At 36.0% G+C, this 16,118-nt stretch overlaps 1 protein-coding gene across 3 annotated transcripts in view; it reads right to left on the reverse strand.

The window, feature by feature from the left end:
- Positions 1–16,118, reverse strand: part of MARCHF1 (membrane associated ring-CH-type finger 1) — an 834,037-nt gene that overhangs the window by 151,233 nt on the left and 666,686 nt on the right. For all 3 annotated transcript variants that reach the window (XM_063705629.1, XM_055385742.2, XM_019025745.4), the window contains exon 4: positions 11,225–11,275. In XM_063705629.1, the coding sequence (XP_063561699.1) occupies positions 11,225–11,275 (51 nt within the window). The remainder of the gene's footprint in view (positions 1–11,224; positions 11,276–16,118) is intronic.

Genomic DNA, 16,118 nt, shown 5'->3' on the forward strand with positions numbered 1-16,118 from the left:
AATTTAAATAGCCACCTATGGCTAATGGCTACCATACTGGATAGTGCAGTTCTAGGGTCAATAACTAACTACTTGTTACTGTAAATTCACCTGCGTGGAATTTTTTTTCCCATCCATCTCCTAAAGTAAATCCTTTTTCATCTTGACCTTCAGGGACCAGACTCTTGGAGAAAGACTTGTCCTATCATGTGTGGGATGAGTAAGAACTATTCACATCATCTGGCATAATTAAAATACACGATATCCTAAATTCATGCATAAGTCTACTAATTTATATTATAGTAAAAAAGGAAATTACAAAACATATTAAAATGCCCTATCAAAGAGTTTAAATTAAATTAAAATGGTCCATTTTATATGTCAAGATTGCCCTTGCCAGTGTTTCTTACTATCTTAGCTCTAAGCTCTTGCTCTGCCTGTCCTCACCCAGTATGTGGTTGGCATGACCCCTTTTTCTGAGGTTTTTGGGAGCCTGTACTTGGCTGGGGATTGTGTCAAGAAACCTGAGCTATCTACACTCCTGGTGATAGGCCAGAGTTCTTCAGCTAAGGAGACACAGAGCATGAAGACTACTTGCCAACAGAAATCCCATGTCCCATTGTGTTTGATTTGTGAGCCAACTTGCAGCCTCATTTCTGAATTTCAACTCCACAAATGTAGTTTTTCAACAAAAATATTTTCAATTAAAATTGCTTTGACCTTGGACTTCCCTCAAAAAAGAGTCTTCTTGTTAAGAGATGTTCACAGTGTCAATAGAATGCAAGCTTATTAAACATTCAAAGAAGACTGTATTTGTCTGTTACAGTGCTGGAGGAGATAAAATGTTATTGATCCTAGCTTCTTAGTGGGCATTCTGTTCAGGGCTTTAGACACTGACAATAGTTAAAGGTAGAGTTGAAAGAAGTCCTTAGAAACCATGAAGCCAAATGTTGTTGTTTGAGAGATGGAGCCCTTCCTCACCAGCCATCCAAACATTGTTCACATAAAAGTACATTAAAAAGTGCTTCCCATTCTTCCAGTTACTGAAGGCTGAAGAAGCTGAATGTGGACTAATGCTGAAAGAAACCAGCAAATAAATAAAGATCACACAATTTAAGGACCATATTACTGAAGAAAAAAGGAGGGGATATATTTCATACTCTCCTCTCCCTATCACTGCCAGAATACAGCAGGAAGCCTTAGACATAATTTAACAGGCTAACCAAAGCTAGCTAGAATGGTAACAGAGTGCTTGACTTGCTAGGCTTCTATCATAAGAAGCTCAAAGTGCCAGGCATCAATCAAAGCTTTAGGCTTATTGGACTCTTATTTTGTTCTCATTTGGGAGTGTTACATCTCCTTCTGGGAACCAGAAGTTATAAACCTGCAGAGCCCAAAGTGCTGGCTGTGGGAAGCACAAATTCCCCAAGGGGACCACTGGGAGTGATGATAAGCAGGGTCACTTTTACCTGTTAGTTCTTGGGCCCAAGTATTATAAGTATATGAGGCAAAGCGTCATTTTATGGCTGTGGATTCAAAAAATATGCTGCATCCTGAGGGATTTAGCTCCATTTTCCCAGGGTGCCTTTTCCAAGCTGATGCCTCTCAAGCATCTTCAAAAGGCTATCGAATTGTTGTATCAGGCTGGCAGCATCCGGCTGGTAGGCTATGTGCTAATCCCAGTAAATGTCATGATCATATATTCACTGCCACACCATTTTTTGCTATAAGGTGAATCCCTGGGTTAGAGACCATGTTAGGCAGAATCCTGTCCCATGTTAGTAGGTCAGATACTGAGACTTCAGATGTTGGTGATGGATGACAGCATGAGAAAATTCTGCCACATAATGGTGACAGGAGAAATACATATGTCCCTCACGTGATATACTAGGACATCTCTTTCCCTCGCACTAGTGTGGCTGTAAATGGAGAAATATAGAAATTATGGCCTGATAAGAGAATGGCAGCCAGGGACTCAGATTTCTCAGGCAAGCTACCCAGAGCAGCATAAGTGCTGGAAAAAGGTGAAAGGAATCTAAAATGAATGGGTGAAAACAATGGTGAGTATCAGTTATGACCTGTGAACCAAATGCAACAATGAGGGCTCTGTTTCATTCCACTTAACCTTTTCTTATAAGTTTCCTACAAACTGTAACCAACCAAAATCCTGGAGAAGCTATGTTGAGGTGAAACAAACTTAGCGTGAAACTTAAATGGATCTCAGTGGTCCAAGCAGTCATCAATGGTGGAGGTTTTTCCCCAAGCAGATGTTTACTACAGGCCAGTGCCCCCATTACCCAGCTGCTGTGTGGCTGATGATCATAGCTACTCCCTTCTCTGGAGAATCACCTTTGGCCTAACAGGAACTTTCTCAGCCAAAAGTCTATATACTCTCCTACCCCAACAGGCCAATAGCTGCTTGACGGAGATGGGGAGACTGACTGCTTTTCCTCAAGAGAGGGTTAACATGTGGTGCAATTTGTCTGGCGGAGGTTCCCCACGGGATCAGGAAGCTTGTGTGTATTGGTCACATGTTCACGGACTGGCGTGGCCCAAGGATCATGGCTCATAAGTCCACAGATCCCATGTTAAGAACTTATGTGTTATAAGTTAACAAAACAAAGCAGGCTCTATTCACCCATTCAACATATATTTGTTGAGTGTGTCCTACTTATCAGTCCCTCTTCTGGGGCTGAGGAAGCAGCCTTGAATGAAGAAATAGTTATTGCCCTCATAGAAGTTAAACCAATAAAAAATATATAATACTGCAGATTATGATAAAATTCTTAAATAAAAATAAGTAGCAAAGGAAATAGGTCCTCACTGATAAAGTGGTATTTGAGTAGAAATGTAACAGAAACAAGGAAACCAATCTTAGTGCTGTGTGGGCAATGAGCATTCTGGGCAGCAGCAGCATGAAGGGCAAATGCCCTGAAAACAAAACCTATGCTTGAGGAACAAGAGGAAGTCAGTGTGTCTGGACATGAGTTATTAAGAGGAAGAATGAGAAGAAAATTAGCGAGATGCCACAGGGCTGGATTATGGCTCCTTGGCCCCTGAAAGAATTTATGTTTTATTTCAAGTAATATAGAAAACCATTAGAGGTTTTGAACAGCAGCAAGACATTAGCTAACTGATATTTGGAAAGGATCATTTTGGTTGTTGTATGAAAAATAGACTTAAAAAATATAAGGATGATTGTTTCCACCATGTCACCATTTAGCTTCTTGGTCTGTTTCCTGTAGAAAACTGGTAGGTCAGGCAAATGACAGTAGATCATGGCAAATGTAACCAAGTAGAAGCACTAACTGAAGCTGTTGTGTGCTGCATGTAATATCTTTACTAGAGCAGAACAACACAATATCTGGCATGTGGTATGAGGCTATTAATCCACGAATGTGTTCTTTTCAATATTTGTCATAAATGTGGATCAAAAGCAGTTTGTATTCATCTGGCATGGACGTTAATATACAATCATGGTCCTGTTCCAGGGATATTTTGCAAAACAGATAGGAGGTAGACTCAAATGTCCAGTGGTTGTCAAATATCAGAACAGTCCATTGTATTGATGATATCATCAGGTATAATGAGGTCTAATGAGCAGGAAGGGCCAATACTCTGAATGCTTTGTTAGGATATCTGTGTCCCAGAGAGTAGGAAATAAAACGAACGTATCTTCAGGAGCTGGAAAAATCAGTGAAATTTTTAGGAATTCTGTAGTCTACTGCATGCTAGTGCATTTCTTCCAGAGTTAAGACCAAATTTTGCATTTTACTTTACCATCAAGAAGGACCCAGACTGTTTGGTAGAAGTCTCTGAATTTTAAACACAGCATAAACCACATTTTGGAATGATGCCCCTTTAACAGATGACTCAGAAAGCTGCAGTTCTGAGTGGGGCCTAGAATGATAGAAGGTTCTGCAGCAATATCAGCTGCAATACAAGCACCCTTGATGCCACAGCAATCATAAATGGCAATACTACTAGAGGTACCATGATAAATAAAAATGCAATGTGGACTCTCTGCCAAGTTTGAATGGAGAACTGCAGTGAAAACCCTAGTGTTCTGGATCAAGCCCATACTATTGCAGCATAGTTCTTTCACCATTTGGAAAGCAGCTCCTAACAAGCTACCTGGCCATAGTAAGACTAAAGGCCTTTGTATGGACATCAGTTGACCATATGACTGGAACTATCCCTCATGAGCTTAATAACACATGTTATATTGTCCAGTAGGCAGAGCAGCAATTTATTGAACAATGGAACTAACTCATTATAAGAAAGTAGGGTTGCTGCTACTTGGGAGAGCAAGAAATATTTTGAAATTTGAGGAAATCCACTGTCGCATATTTTCATTTACCCACACCCAGGTTTAACTTCAAATAAGTGATTACAGCAACTACAGCATGATAAGGTTCAAAGATCAGAGACACTTCACCAGCAAGCCACTTAGACTAACAGAAGTGATCATCAAGAATGAAGGATATTTGGAATGAGTCAGAAGAAGAATATGATGAATCAGTTATAACTTTGCAGCTGCAAGTAGTGAGAGCCCATTCGGCTAATCAATGTCTTTTAAGTTTCTCCTCAGAAACGGTGGCCAATCATCATCTATACAAATCCATGACAGGATGAAATGAGTTCATATGGATCTGGGTGGCTCAAAGGATGGACGATAGCAGGTGCTGTGAGTATTCCACCAAAATCCCTTTGGGTCCCTCTCACTGGTTCAGTACACATCTCCTTTGGCTTCTGGGTGCTTTTGTTTCTGAAGTCCCACTACTGCAATTCTCTTTGGAAAATTGCCCTTTGGCTTCTTGGACAGTTTACCTGCATGTAAAGAGAATCAAAATGGCTGGGAGTTTTTCTCGCCCTGAATGACCCTGAGCCAATGAATGGCAAATACTGGAGGATGAAAGCCTTGCTCCCTTGCCTCAAGAAGGGACAAAGTGAAGTGCATTTTACATTCCAGCATCCCTATGCAGGAGCAGGGAACTTCTGACTTCCTTCTCTTCCCTGGGCTGCCTTTCTTACTCCTTGGATGTCTTGTCCTAGGAATATTCTCATAGTGAGTCATTGCAAAAAATTATCATATCAGGATCTGCTGTGATAAACTTGACCTACGACAGATTCCTAATACACATTTATGTGGGAAATTTGATTACCATTTTGAGTCTGGAATTCATGGCAGAGATTTGAGCTAAAAATATCTTGATAGCTGTTGGGCTATTGATTATATATAAAGTTATGAGGCTAAATGAGATCGCCCAAGGAGTGAGTGTATATAAATAACATGCTTCAGGACATAAGAAGGTCTCAGACTTTCTTATCTTCTCCCTTGAATAATTAAACTAAATTTATAGCCATTTCCTCAACTTTGGTCTCAGGACAGACCTTAACTCAGGCTCTCTGAAAGTTCTCAAATTAGTCCACCTCATTTCTAGTTATTTCCTAATTATATATCCTACTTTACTTCATCAGCCTATCAAACTTACCCTCTAAAGGTATGTAGTCTGAAGGGATAGATGATTTATAGGTCCATTGTGTTAGCAAACCAAAATGGATCTCTCAATAAATCAGAACATTAAACACCTGTTCAGAGGTGCAAACACTTGGCTCAGGTTTTCAGCTGAAAAGAATTCTCAGTACATTTTATATATAAGAAACACTTTCACCTTGACCTTGCTGGAAAGTACTTTGGGATCTTAAAGGCAAATCTGGAAAAATATGGAGAGATGAAGATTTACAGAAGTAAAATTAAAGTATATATTGGATCAGAAGAAAACACCTATTTAAAATGCTGTGAACCATATAATACCTTGTACACAGTACGTCATCAAAAAATATTTGTTGAGTAAATTGTACTGACTATCCCATGCATCTTTATTTATTGCAGAATTAACTGGTGTGCACATTTTATAAACTTTACCTTAAAATTTTGTAAGATATTTTAAGGTAGAGACTAACTGAAGAATTGAAATGACTCTCTGTCATGTAAATGAAGTCTAGTGAATGTAATAGGAAATGATGGAAACTAACTGAAATATCATTTTGTTAAGCTAGTGGCTTTTGAATTTCTTCTCATAAACAGATTAGATTTTGTGAGCTGCTTCCTACACACACCAAAAAGCAAAGGATTTTATTTAAAAGAAAATTCTGTTGACTTGAATTGGAAGTACAAGCCGTTCTTTCCTTTTGACAGTTGGCTTTTGAAAGGTTTTTCTTGTGAGATACATATTATACTGTTGCTAGTTAAACGTAATGATCCTTCACCCTAGAAGAAATAAAAGGCAAGATTTGGCTGACTTTTCTTCTTGAGGAACCTATTTGTGAGTAATATGTGTGTTAAAAAGCAGTAACAAGCACTAATATAAAAAAGTATTAAAAAAATTAAGTGATGGATAAATGAAAGCTGCCTTTTTCACATCCAAGATATTCTGATAATCTCACATATACTATATTAAACCTCCATAACTTATCTGTAGCTTTTGGATCAACTGTAACATATCCAAGGCACACCGACCTTACTTGAATTAAAAAAAAAAAAGAGAAAGAAAGAGAGAATCATAGGTGTAACTGTCTTATATTTACTAAGACAAACTAGAAATATAAATTAATAAAAAAGTAAATGTAGCAAGGACCATAAAACTCAAAGTATAATTGCTGTTGAGTAATATATGGTACAAAGATCCAGAGGTAAAAACTTAGGAGGTATAATTTTTGATGTTCACTAGCAATTGCACATTTATGATTTATCCCATGTTTGGAATTTTTTACTTTCACAGTAGCAAGGTCATGTTTATAAGACACAGTCCTGAATGGCAAAAATAATAATGTTCCATTTCATACATACTCATTAAGAAAAGTCTCAAGGACCTTGATGGGTTCTAGATCAATTCCTCTGTTTCTAAGCCAGATGACACTTCAGTGACTGGTGTTGAGCACCAAGACTCTCATGAACTTCCCTGGTAGGTGACACTTCTTCACATGAGCTGTCAAACTCATTGAGCTTGACAGTCTCACATAGATTGAGATTGTATGACCTTTATGACTAGACTGAAGATAATGCATTCTATTATTTAAAGTTCCATCTCAAAAACCCTTACAAAGTATTTTATATAACTTCTTCCTTATGATCTATGTTTTCTAGCTTCCATGGCTTGGACTTATAACCCTTTAAACAGCCTTCCCTGACAGTTGATCAATTCACACCCATTCTTCAAGTGCCTTTTTACATACTATTCTTCTAAGAAATTTTCTCTGCTGCTACCCTGTCCCAATTAGATGGAAGTGATGGCTCTCCGAATTCCCATAGCTTCTGTCTATACTTCTTTTTTAGGTAGCATATTAGGGGTTCCATTCACCACACCCAGGTTCAGTGACTTTCTGAGAGAACTCAGGACAGAATATACCCATACTTATGGCTGTGTATTTGTATGCTTGTATCCAAAGGATACAAGGCAAATCAGCAAAGGGAAAAGGCACAGGGAGTGATGGAGTGAAGTCCAGAGGAAACCGGGAGCAAGCTTCCAGAAATTCATCCCAGCAGGGTGTGCTGGGATGTGCTCAATGAGTTTGACGACACATATGAAGAAGTGTTGCCACCAGGGGAGCTCGTAAGAGCCTCAGTGCTCAAAGTTTTTACTGGGGGCTGAGTGTGTAGGCAACCACATGTACCAAGACTCCAGACTCCCACAAGGAAGGCATGTGCTTAGGATAGCTGTGTTGTTTGCAGTTCAGGCACAATGAATCATCCTTAACAGGTAGGGTGAAGCACTACTTATGGAATCTAAGTTTCCAGATGTCAGCCAAGGGCTAATCTTGCCACAGGCTATTCTCAGGATAGGAGTCTCATGCCTGTTATGTGAGCTCTTCTGTGCACTGTTAGTTACCCCGTTTCACTGTAAGCTCACTAAGGAATGGGGAAGGAAAGTTTTAAATTATTACTCCATAATTCCCAGTATAGAACAAGATTTCTGATATGTGACACTCAACTAATATTGATGAGAAAGTCTGATTCATTAAAGAACTGCAAGAAATAGGCAAGAAAGCAGACTTAGAAATATAAAAGATAATTTTGCCATTCCATTCTAGATGGAGTCCTTTGTACTCTCTGTGATTTTCCTGTGTCTAAGGACAGGAGATGGCATAAGCAGATAAAAGGTAAGGAAGACACCCATTATGAGTAATACTATTACTGACATAAGACAATTTATTATTTATTGTTGAATATATGTATACATTTTATGGAAATAGGAATATGCATTTTTTAAGGAAATAACTTCAGATCACTAACATTTTCCTTAATCCTGTCCACTCTGCATTTTATTATTATTATACCCAGAAAACATTGCATATATTATAGACCATGTTCCAATTTATTGGCTGAAAAAGATATTTATTGAGCACTTGCTCGAAGCCATCACTGATACAGAAATATAAGAACCCCATAATAAAAATAGCTAATACACAGGCCAAACACTGTTCTAAGCACCACTGCAAGAGGTAGATACTAATATATATGCTCCTTTTACAGACAAACTTACTAGGGATGTTAAATAACCTTCCTAAGAGTTACTCTGCTATCCATCCAATCACTCCATTATACTGATTTTCTCATACTCTAGAAATGCTCACAGTTTTCAACATAAACAATTATTTTGACAAAATTAAGGAAAAAATCTTTGCTCCAATGTTAAATTTTTCCTCTCCAATGCTTTACAAATTAAACAACTTAAGTATTTCTAGATTTGGCCACTTCATGATTGATAAATTATGTAGTCAATGAATAGTTTTCCACTTATCAATTTAAGAAAAAGTAGTGAGGACTCAACAACATATTTAGCATTGTGACTCATTCTGAACATAAAAGGAAAGTTAAGTTGGTTTAAATAGGTAAACTCATGTGCACTGAAATCTGTTTATTCCTATCACTGGTTGATGGTTGAGTGTTTGTGGTACAATTTAAGTTATGTTTAAGAATAGAGTTTTTTTATTTCTCTCCAAATGGGATGCAGTTTTATAATTAATTGTCTTCCACACAGAAGTACAATTAATACATACCAGACCCTGAAGAAGAACTCATAGAAGGGAAACTAGACTGTTGATTTTTCAATTTCTTAAAGCATTAAATACTAAAACATGATAAACAGGCTGGATTAAGTAAAACTCAAAGAGCAGTTTAGAAATGCAGATATAATTTCACCCCTAGATCATGAAACAGTATTTGGTGTGACAAAGGCGTTGTCAGTACTGTTTACAAGTTTTTTGGTCATTACTTATTCAACATTAGTATTCAAGTTGAGACAGATGACAGAGTTCTTTGGTTTAGGCAAATATCTTCATTGTGAAACTAGGGTGATAGATACTTGAAAGGCATTGTTTTAATTTATAACCACTTCAGAAAACCTCCTTCAGGTGACTGATATTATCATCATCCTTATGTCGTAAAAGAGGCAACTGTGTCTCGGGAAGGTAAAGTGAACATCTCAGGGTCATGTAAGTAGGAAGCGACAGAGCGGTGACTTACACTCAGATCCTTACTCTCCAGAGTTAGTGCTCTTAACCAGTAGGCCACATTGCCTCTCAAATATCTCTGAAGGGACATAGATTTGAATGTAATTAGAAATGTTCACTACCAAGCACTGAGGTACAATTCTGTATGTGTCTGTCACATCTCTGCATGTCTTGCAAGCACACACATTGACTGATACTAGACTATCTTAAAGAATGTTAGTATAGTGGATGGTGTTGCAAGACAGAGATATGGTCTCCCTATGGAGGAATGGCAGGCATGCTTACTCTTATTAAAATATCAGGGTCTGCTCCTATAAACATCCCAGTGTGTGTGCAGATGTTATCTGACCATCGGCATTGTCCTGAAAAAACTGGGCTTTGGAAACCAGCATAAGATAATGTTGATACTGTGGTCACAATTTTTTTCTTAATGAGTTATAAAGCCTTTTGATTCTGAAAACAGAAGAGAACAAAAACGTCTCTAAATTGGAAGTTGATCTACTTTCTTTAATGTCTGAAGATTATGACTATTTTGGGGATCCTCTTCAAAGAAAGTAATATAAAATTACTAATATAAAGTTAATTTCAGGAAAGTGGAGGGGTCCTGGCAAGCGAGAAGCCTTGAAATGGAATCTCTAATGGTGACAAATCCATCTTGCTTCTAATTATATTTTTGAAAGTCATTGTTTTCCATTTTGACAAATGACTCTAAATTACTTTTCACTTCCCAAGCACCAGGTGTATATATCACATGGCGACTCATTTTAAAGAATAGCTCTTACATTTTGTTTTTTCAGGCAACATAAAATCTAGAGTATGTCTCTCAAACGATAATCTTTTCAACACTCTGGTGTCCTACTTAGATTTATATACAGTCTAGGGAATATTTTGTTTTTTTTTAATCCACTGACTCTACAACCTCTAAATATGGCCAAACTTATGTTTTTATCAAATTGATTTCTAAAACTTGCCTTGGTGACAAAAATAGTTAAATTCCCTCAGAGTTCAGCCCAAAGTCCAGAAAAATTAAATTCACAAGAATTGTACCATGAATGTTGATATAGTTTCAACTTGGATATGTGGCAGATCTATGGTGTTTGAAATGAGAGAAAAAACATACTTTACATAATACTATGACAGTAGCAAATTGGCCAGACATGGTGGCTCACGCCTGTAATCCCAATACTTTGGGAGACTGAGGAGGGTGGATCACGAGCTCAGGAGTTTGAGACTAGCCTGGTCAACATGGCGAAACCCCATCTCTACTAAAAATACAAAAATTAGCTGGGCGTGGTGGTGGGCACCCGTAATCCCAGCTACTCAGTAGGCTGAGGCAGGAGAATCGCTTGAACCCAGAAGGCAGAGGTTGCAGTGAGCCAAGATCTCACCACTGCATACCAGCTGGGGCGACAGAGTAAGACTCTGTCTAAAAAGATAGACAGAAGGAAAGAAAGAAAGAAAGAAGGAAGGAAGGAAGGAAGGAAGGAAGGAAGGAAGGAAGGAAATTATCTCTTGCACACAGCATTGAAAAAGAAAAAATAGCCTACTTATTTTCTTGTGTAAAATCACGTCTTCTTATTACAGTAAAAGCTTAAAAGAGTTAAAACCATGAACAAATCACATTTGTGTTCTGCTCACAGATAACAATTATAGGTTAAACATTATAAACATTTATGTGAACTCATGAAGTGTAGAAGTCAACAAACAAGAAAATGAGTACTTCACCTACTTTTGAAATGTTACTTGATCGACTTGCAGATCGCCCTGGGGATTTTTCATTCTGAAAAATAAAATTGGAAACATTAATTAAAAGAAGGTATGGCACTTTCACCATACTGTACCACTGAGAAGAGAAACCACAGCACAAGGAAATCTGTGAATGCTCTCTATATTGTTTTGACTAATACACATATTAATTGCTTACACAGAATGCTTTTTTCTTCTATGAAATCATATTTCTCTAATATATATTAGTGTACTTTAAAAATGCTTCAATTAATATCTGAGTATTAATCAGGTTACAAGTATTTGTTTCCAGGAAATAATTATTTCTCCAGAAAAATTTTTGAAATTCTTTGAAACTAAAATTAGACAGTAAAAGTGTAGTCTACTATTTCCCCTCTTGCCCTTGCAACTAGGAAATGTTGAGTCAATTCTGGTTTTCAATATCATTAAATATTCTGTGCTGGGTATATGGTATATACATCTGCCTGGTATTCTTCTAAACTGCATTTTATTTATTTTTTGTTATTTTACATACTTTGAAATTAAAACATTTACTTTTTAAAATTTAAGATGCTTCTGACTATATATGTTTCAATTAAAACTTAAAACTTTTATAAGTATTTATATCCTCAGTTCTTTCCTCTTAAAGAATTTTTTATTTAGCAGAAAAGAGGCATGAAAAAAGCTTTTGAATAATTGTTTTTTAAAAGGTCATATAATTTTAAAGTAGAAATGGACCTTAAGTAGTTGGGCCCTCCCGTTTGAAGCCCAGAGACATTGTGTTCCTGAAAATTATATAGCTACTTTTTCTACTCTGCCAATTATGTGCTGATAGATGATCAACTGGAAAAATCAGAGTTTATAAGCATTATGCATTTTACATGTAGAAAGAGATCAAAGATCAAAGGACACCTCTACTTCTGTAGAGAAAATGTTGTTGGAAGAATCAATTCTGAATACTAAAAGTTTATAAAGGATCTGACATAACATTGTCATTGAAATAATTTGCCAATGTAAGAATTCCTTTTGTTTTTTTTTTTAACTTCTGGACTCAGCCCCAAAGTGGGCCTGAGTAGGCAACTGCAATGCATCTTGACATAGGTCATTTTTGAGAACTAAGTGTTATAACAACCCGTGGGGCTGAAATTGCCCATGATGACTATTTGAGACAGTTTTAGAGACACAGTGATGACAGGATATGGCAGATGTGTTATTGCAGAAAAACAGTGGCTGCATTCACTGCAAACTGTCACTGTGTCATGTGCAGGCTTACAGATATTCCAGCTGAACAGTACTTTTTCCTTTACATGCAACATCCATCTCACAACCACTGATGTCACTGTGGAGCATGTTATTACAGACCGAGATGAGTCACAACGATATGGTTAGTTACACCTCATAACAGCCCCATGCTCCAGCTGGAGATTAATGTATATGCTACCACAGACATTTTTCCCTGATTAGCTCCACTGGTGATGGAGAGAGGCACTTTTCTACTGACATCTCAACTCCTCTTCTAGAGACTAGAAAACAAAATCAATCCATCTTTCCTTCTCAGTGAAATTTAGGATTTTGACACATTATTGTGTAGGACAGAGTCACATAATATAATAGGCTTTGGGAGAGACTGGTAGCAGTGGTTATTTTGTTATGTTTTCTATATTTACATGACATTTGAGAACATGATTAAGAACTAGAATTGAAAAGTGCTGCCACAGGAATCACGCAAAATAAGAAATTTAATTTTGCATATGATTACTTAATTTCTCACACTAAATGGGACTTTATGGTGTTTTGAGATAAAACAAGAAAGGCCAGATTCACTTTACAATGTGTGAGTTCACCACACAGTTATAATAAGAATATTATTTCCACACTCTCTTACCAGCATCTGCCAATCTAATGGGGGAAAAGCATCTGATTGATTATTTAATACTTCAAAGGATCTTTTAACTTGAAATGGATTGGCTTTATTTTCTCCCAGTATAAGGTCAGGCACTGAAATAAACAAACTTAGGCAAAGTTTAACCTTTTTGCCATGGCTACGTTCTCTATTGTTTCTACACCAGTACATGGAAGAGGAAAGTGCATCAGAAAAGTTAACACGTGGTAGGACAGTGGTGTACGCTATGCTGTGCTGGCAGTGATGTAAACTTAGAGACTGCCTTGCAATGAGAACTCTGGTGATGTGCTAATTCTGGCAGGAGTACACTGTTTGACATTCCTGGACTTCAGTTTCCTCATTGTAAAATTGGGGAGATGATATCTTGGAAATCTGTGTAAGGAACAAATGAGTTATAAATGAAAACATTTTATAAATTGTGAAGTTATGATATTTCCATTATAATTCACAGGTATAAGAAACACTGAAAGAGCTTTCTTTAAAAATCATGCTGATCATCATAGGTCACTATACACTTTTTTTTTTTACATAAACATCTTATTTTCTATATCTTGCAATTCTGCCTTTGATTCTGGCACATAAAATTTAAAAATTAAAAATTAAATCATTCTCTGCCCAGGGGGATTAAGAAAGTTGGTTTGCCTCGCTTTTGAAGCAAAGCACCAGAAACACTTCCTCTCTTGGAAAACGTCCAAAGCAATCTGTCCAATTTGCTACTAATTAATTGGGTGGCTTGTCCCATTACTATTGCAATGTCATATTCTTCTTTGCAGATTAGTCAATATGGTTGTCATACCTCATTACAATCAGTTTAACTACTTTACCTTAGATTAAAAATAAGCTGTCTCAGAATCTCAGAATCTAACATAACTTACTGGCACCCAAATTATAGTGACCTTGTAGGTCAATAAAAGTTGGAAGCAACAAGAGTTCCTAACAAGTCTGCGTGGAATGGACGGGATCATTAAGCAGTAATGTTGGATTTCAGCATGTCATTCACAGTATACAGACAAGGAGAGAGACTTCCAGTTTCATAAGGTTTATTGAAAATATTTTCAAGAAGTTTCTAATTTTTGGTTTGCTATGAATGTGTCTGATATTAATAGTTCTGTTTTGTGATTATTATTGTTTTTCAAAGTTGATCCTACTAAACATGGTTGGATTCTTTTTACTAGCGAGGAAAAATGATTACCAAATGAGAAAATCATTACCAAGTTTTGTTTTAATGAATTTTTAATGTTAGAGTCTAAGGAAAGTGACACAGTTCCTTTAAAATGAAGTGGTCTGTCCTAACAATACACAACATGACTGGACATGTGTGAATCTAGGTATAAACTTTCTGTATACTATGTCATTGACTGAGGGACATAATAAAGCTTAAAAAAGTTTTTTTTAATGTAACATGAAAAAAAATAAATATTCCTGCAGAAAAAAAACACACTAAGACATTCTTACAGAGACCACTAATCTGATATTCTGCAATTTTATTTCCCCCTTTTTTTTCAGGTTAAAAATCCCAAGTATTTGAAAGGAGAAACTAAGGTAATTTGGAGGGTCATCTGAAAAATTTTAAGTAGACAATAGAGCAGTTTTTGCTAGGGTAATTATAACTTGGAATAGAAGAAAAGTCTCAAACAATGTGGTTTGTAAATAAAAAATAAGCAAGGACATAGGGAAATTGAATACTGCAATAAAATTTGATTAAAAGATATATAAAAAATCTCATACCTATTAAGTTATAAACATTTAATGTCTATGAAACATTTAAAAATTATTTGACCTTAAATAATAGCTTAACAAATATGTCCAAGTAGAGACTTTACAGGGTCTTTTTTTTTTCAATATTGAGCCAATACAATTAGAAATCCAATTTTGAAAAGTGACTCGTAAGTCTTAATCGCCTGAAAATTAACTAAGATACTTTTATATAATACTTGGTCCAAAGGAATGAAAACTCTGAAATAGAGCCAGAAGCTATAGAATACATAATATTAAAACCTATAGCATATTGCAAAAGCTGTATCCAGATAAAAGTTTATAACTGTAAATGTTTTCATTATTAAAGAACACAAGAATGTAATAAAAGAAACATAAAAGCTAAAACTAATTAAATTCATTTAAGTTAGAGAAAGGATAAAAAGATTTTCTTAAAGAAAGTCTTTGAAAATAATTGCAAAATAGATGAACTTCCCATAAGACTTATTAAGGGAAAGAGAGAACAAAAAATATGACATCAGAAATGATACATAATCATAGACACAAAAAACTATATAAAAAGAATGCTACATGTAACATTATTGCAACAAATATGAAAACCTAGAGGAAACACATTATATTTAAGTAAAGCAAAAACTCCCAGAATTTGTTCAAGATAAAGAGAAAAACATAAGATAGTTAATCAAGGAAATATTCAAAAAGTAAATAAAAGTCTATATGCTCCTAAAATGGATAAGGGCATGCTGATTTTACAACTGAGCTGTATTTTACTTTAGAGAACACATAATTCCAATATTATGTATACTATTATTGTCATAGAAACATAAATTTCCCTAATCCATATTATTAACATGGTGTAAATGAAACTTCAGATGTGTTAAGATAGTACTCCCTACCCCACCAAAAAAAACCAGTAGGAAAAAAAAAGGAAAAAAGAAAATTGTGCCTTGCTCTCATTTGGAACTACAGATGCAGAAAATGTTAAAAATTAGTGTATATTTTGATAATAGCATATATCTTTGATACATGAGCAGTGTATCACTAAAATTCCCAAAGAATAGAATAAATAGAATTTACTTATTTCAGGTTTTAAAAACTCAGGACACCTGTCAACATAATTCGTTAGATTAATACATTGAAAGAGACAAACATTATGATTTTAATACTAAATTCTGGAATGATATTTGACAAACTTTGGCAGTCTTATTCTAACATAAGCTCTAAGTAAAACAAGAATTGAAGGAAACCCCTTATAGTAATAAAGACAATATTCTAAAAA

This window comes from Gorilla gorilla, chromosome 3 (genome assembly GCF_029281585.2).
Source record: "Gorilla gorilla gorilla isolate KB3781 chromosome 3, NHGRI_mGorGor1-v2.1_pri, whole genome shotgun sequence".
Taxonomy (NCBI): Eukaryota; Metazoa; Chordata; class Mammalia; order Primates; family Hominidae; genus Gorilla; species Gorilla gorilla.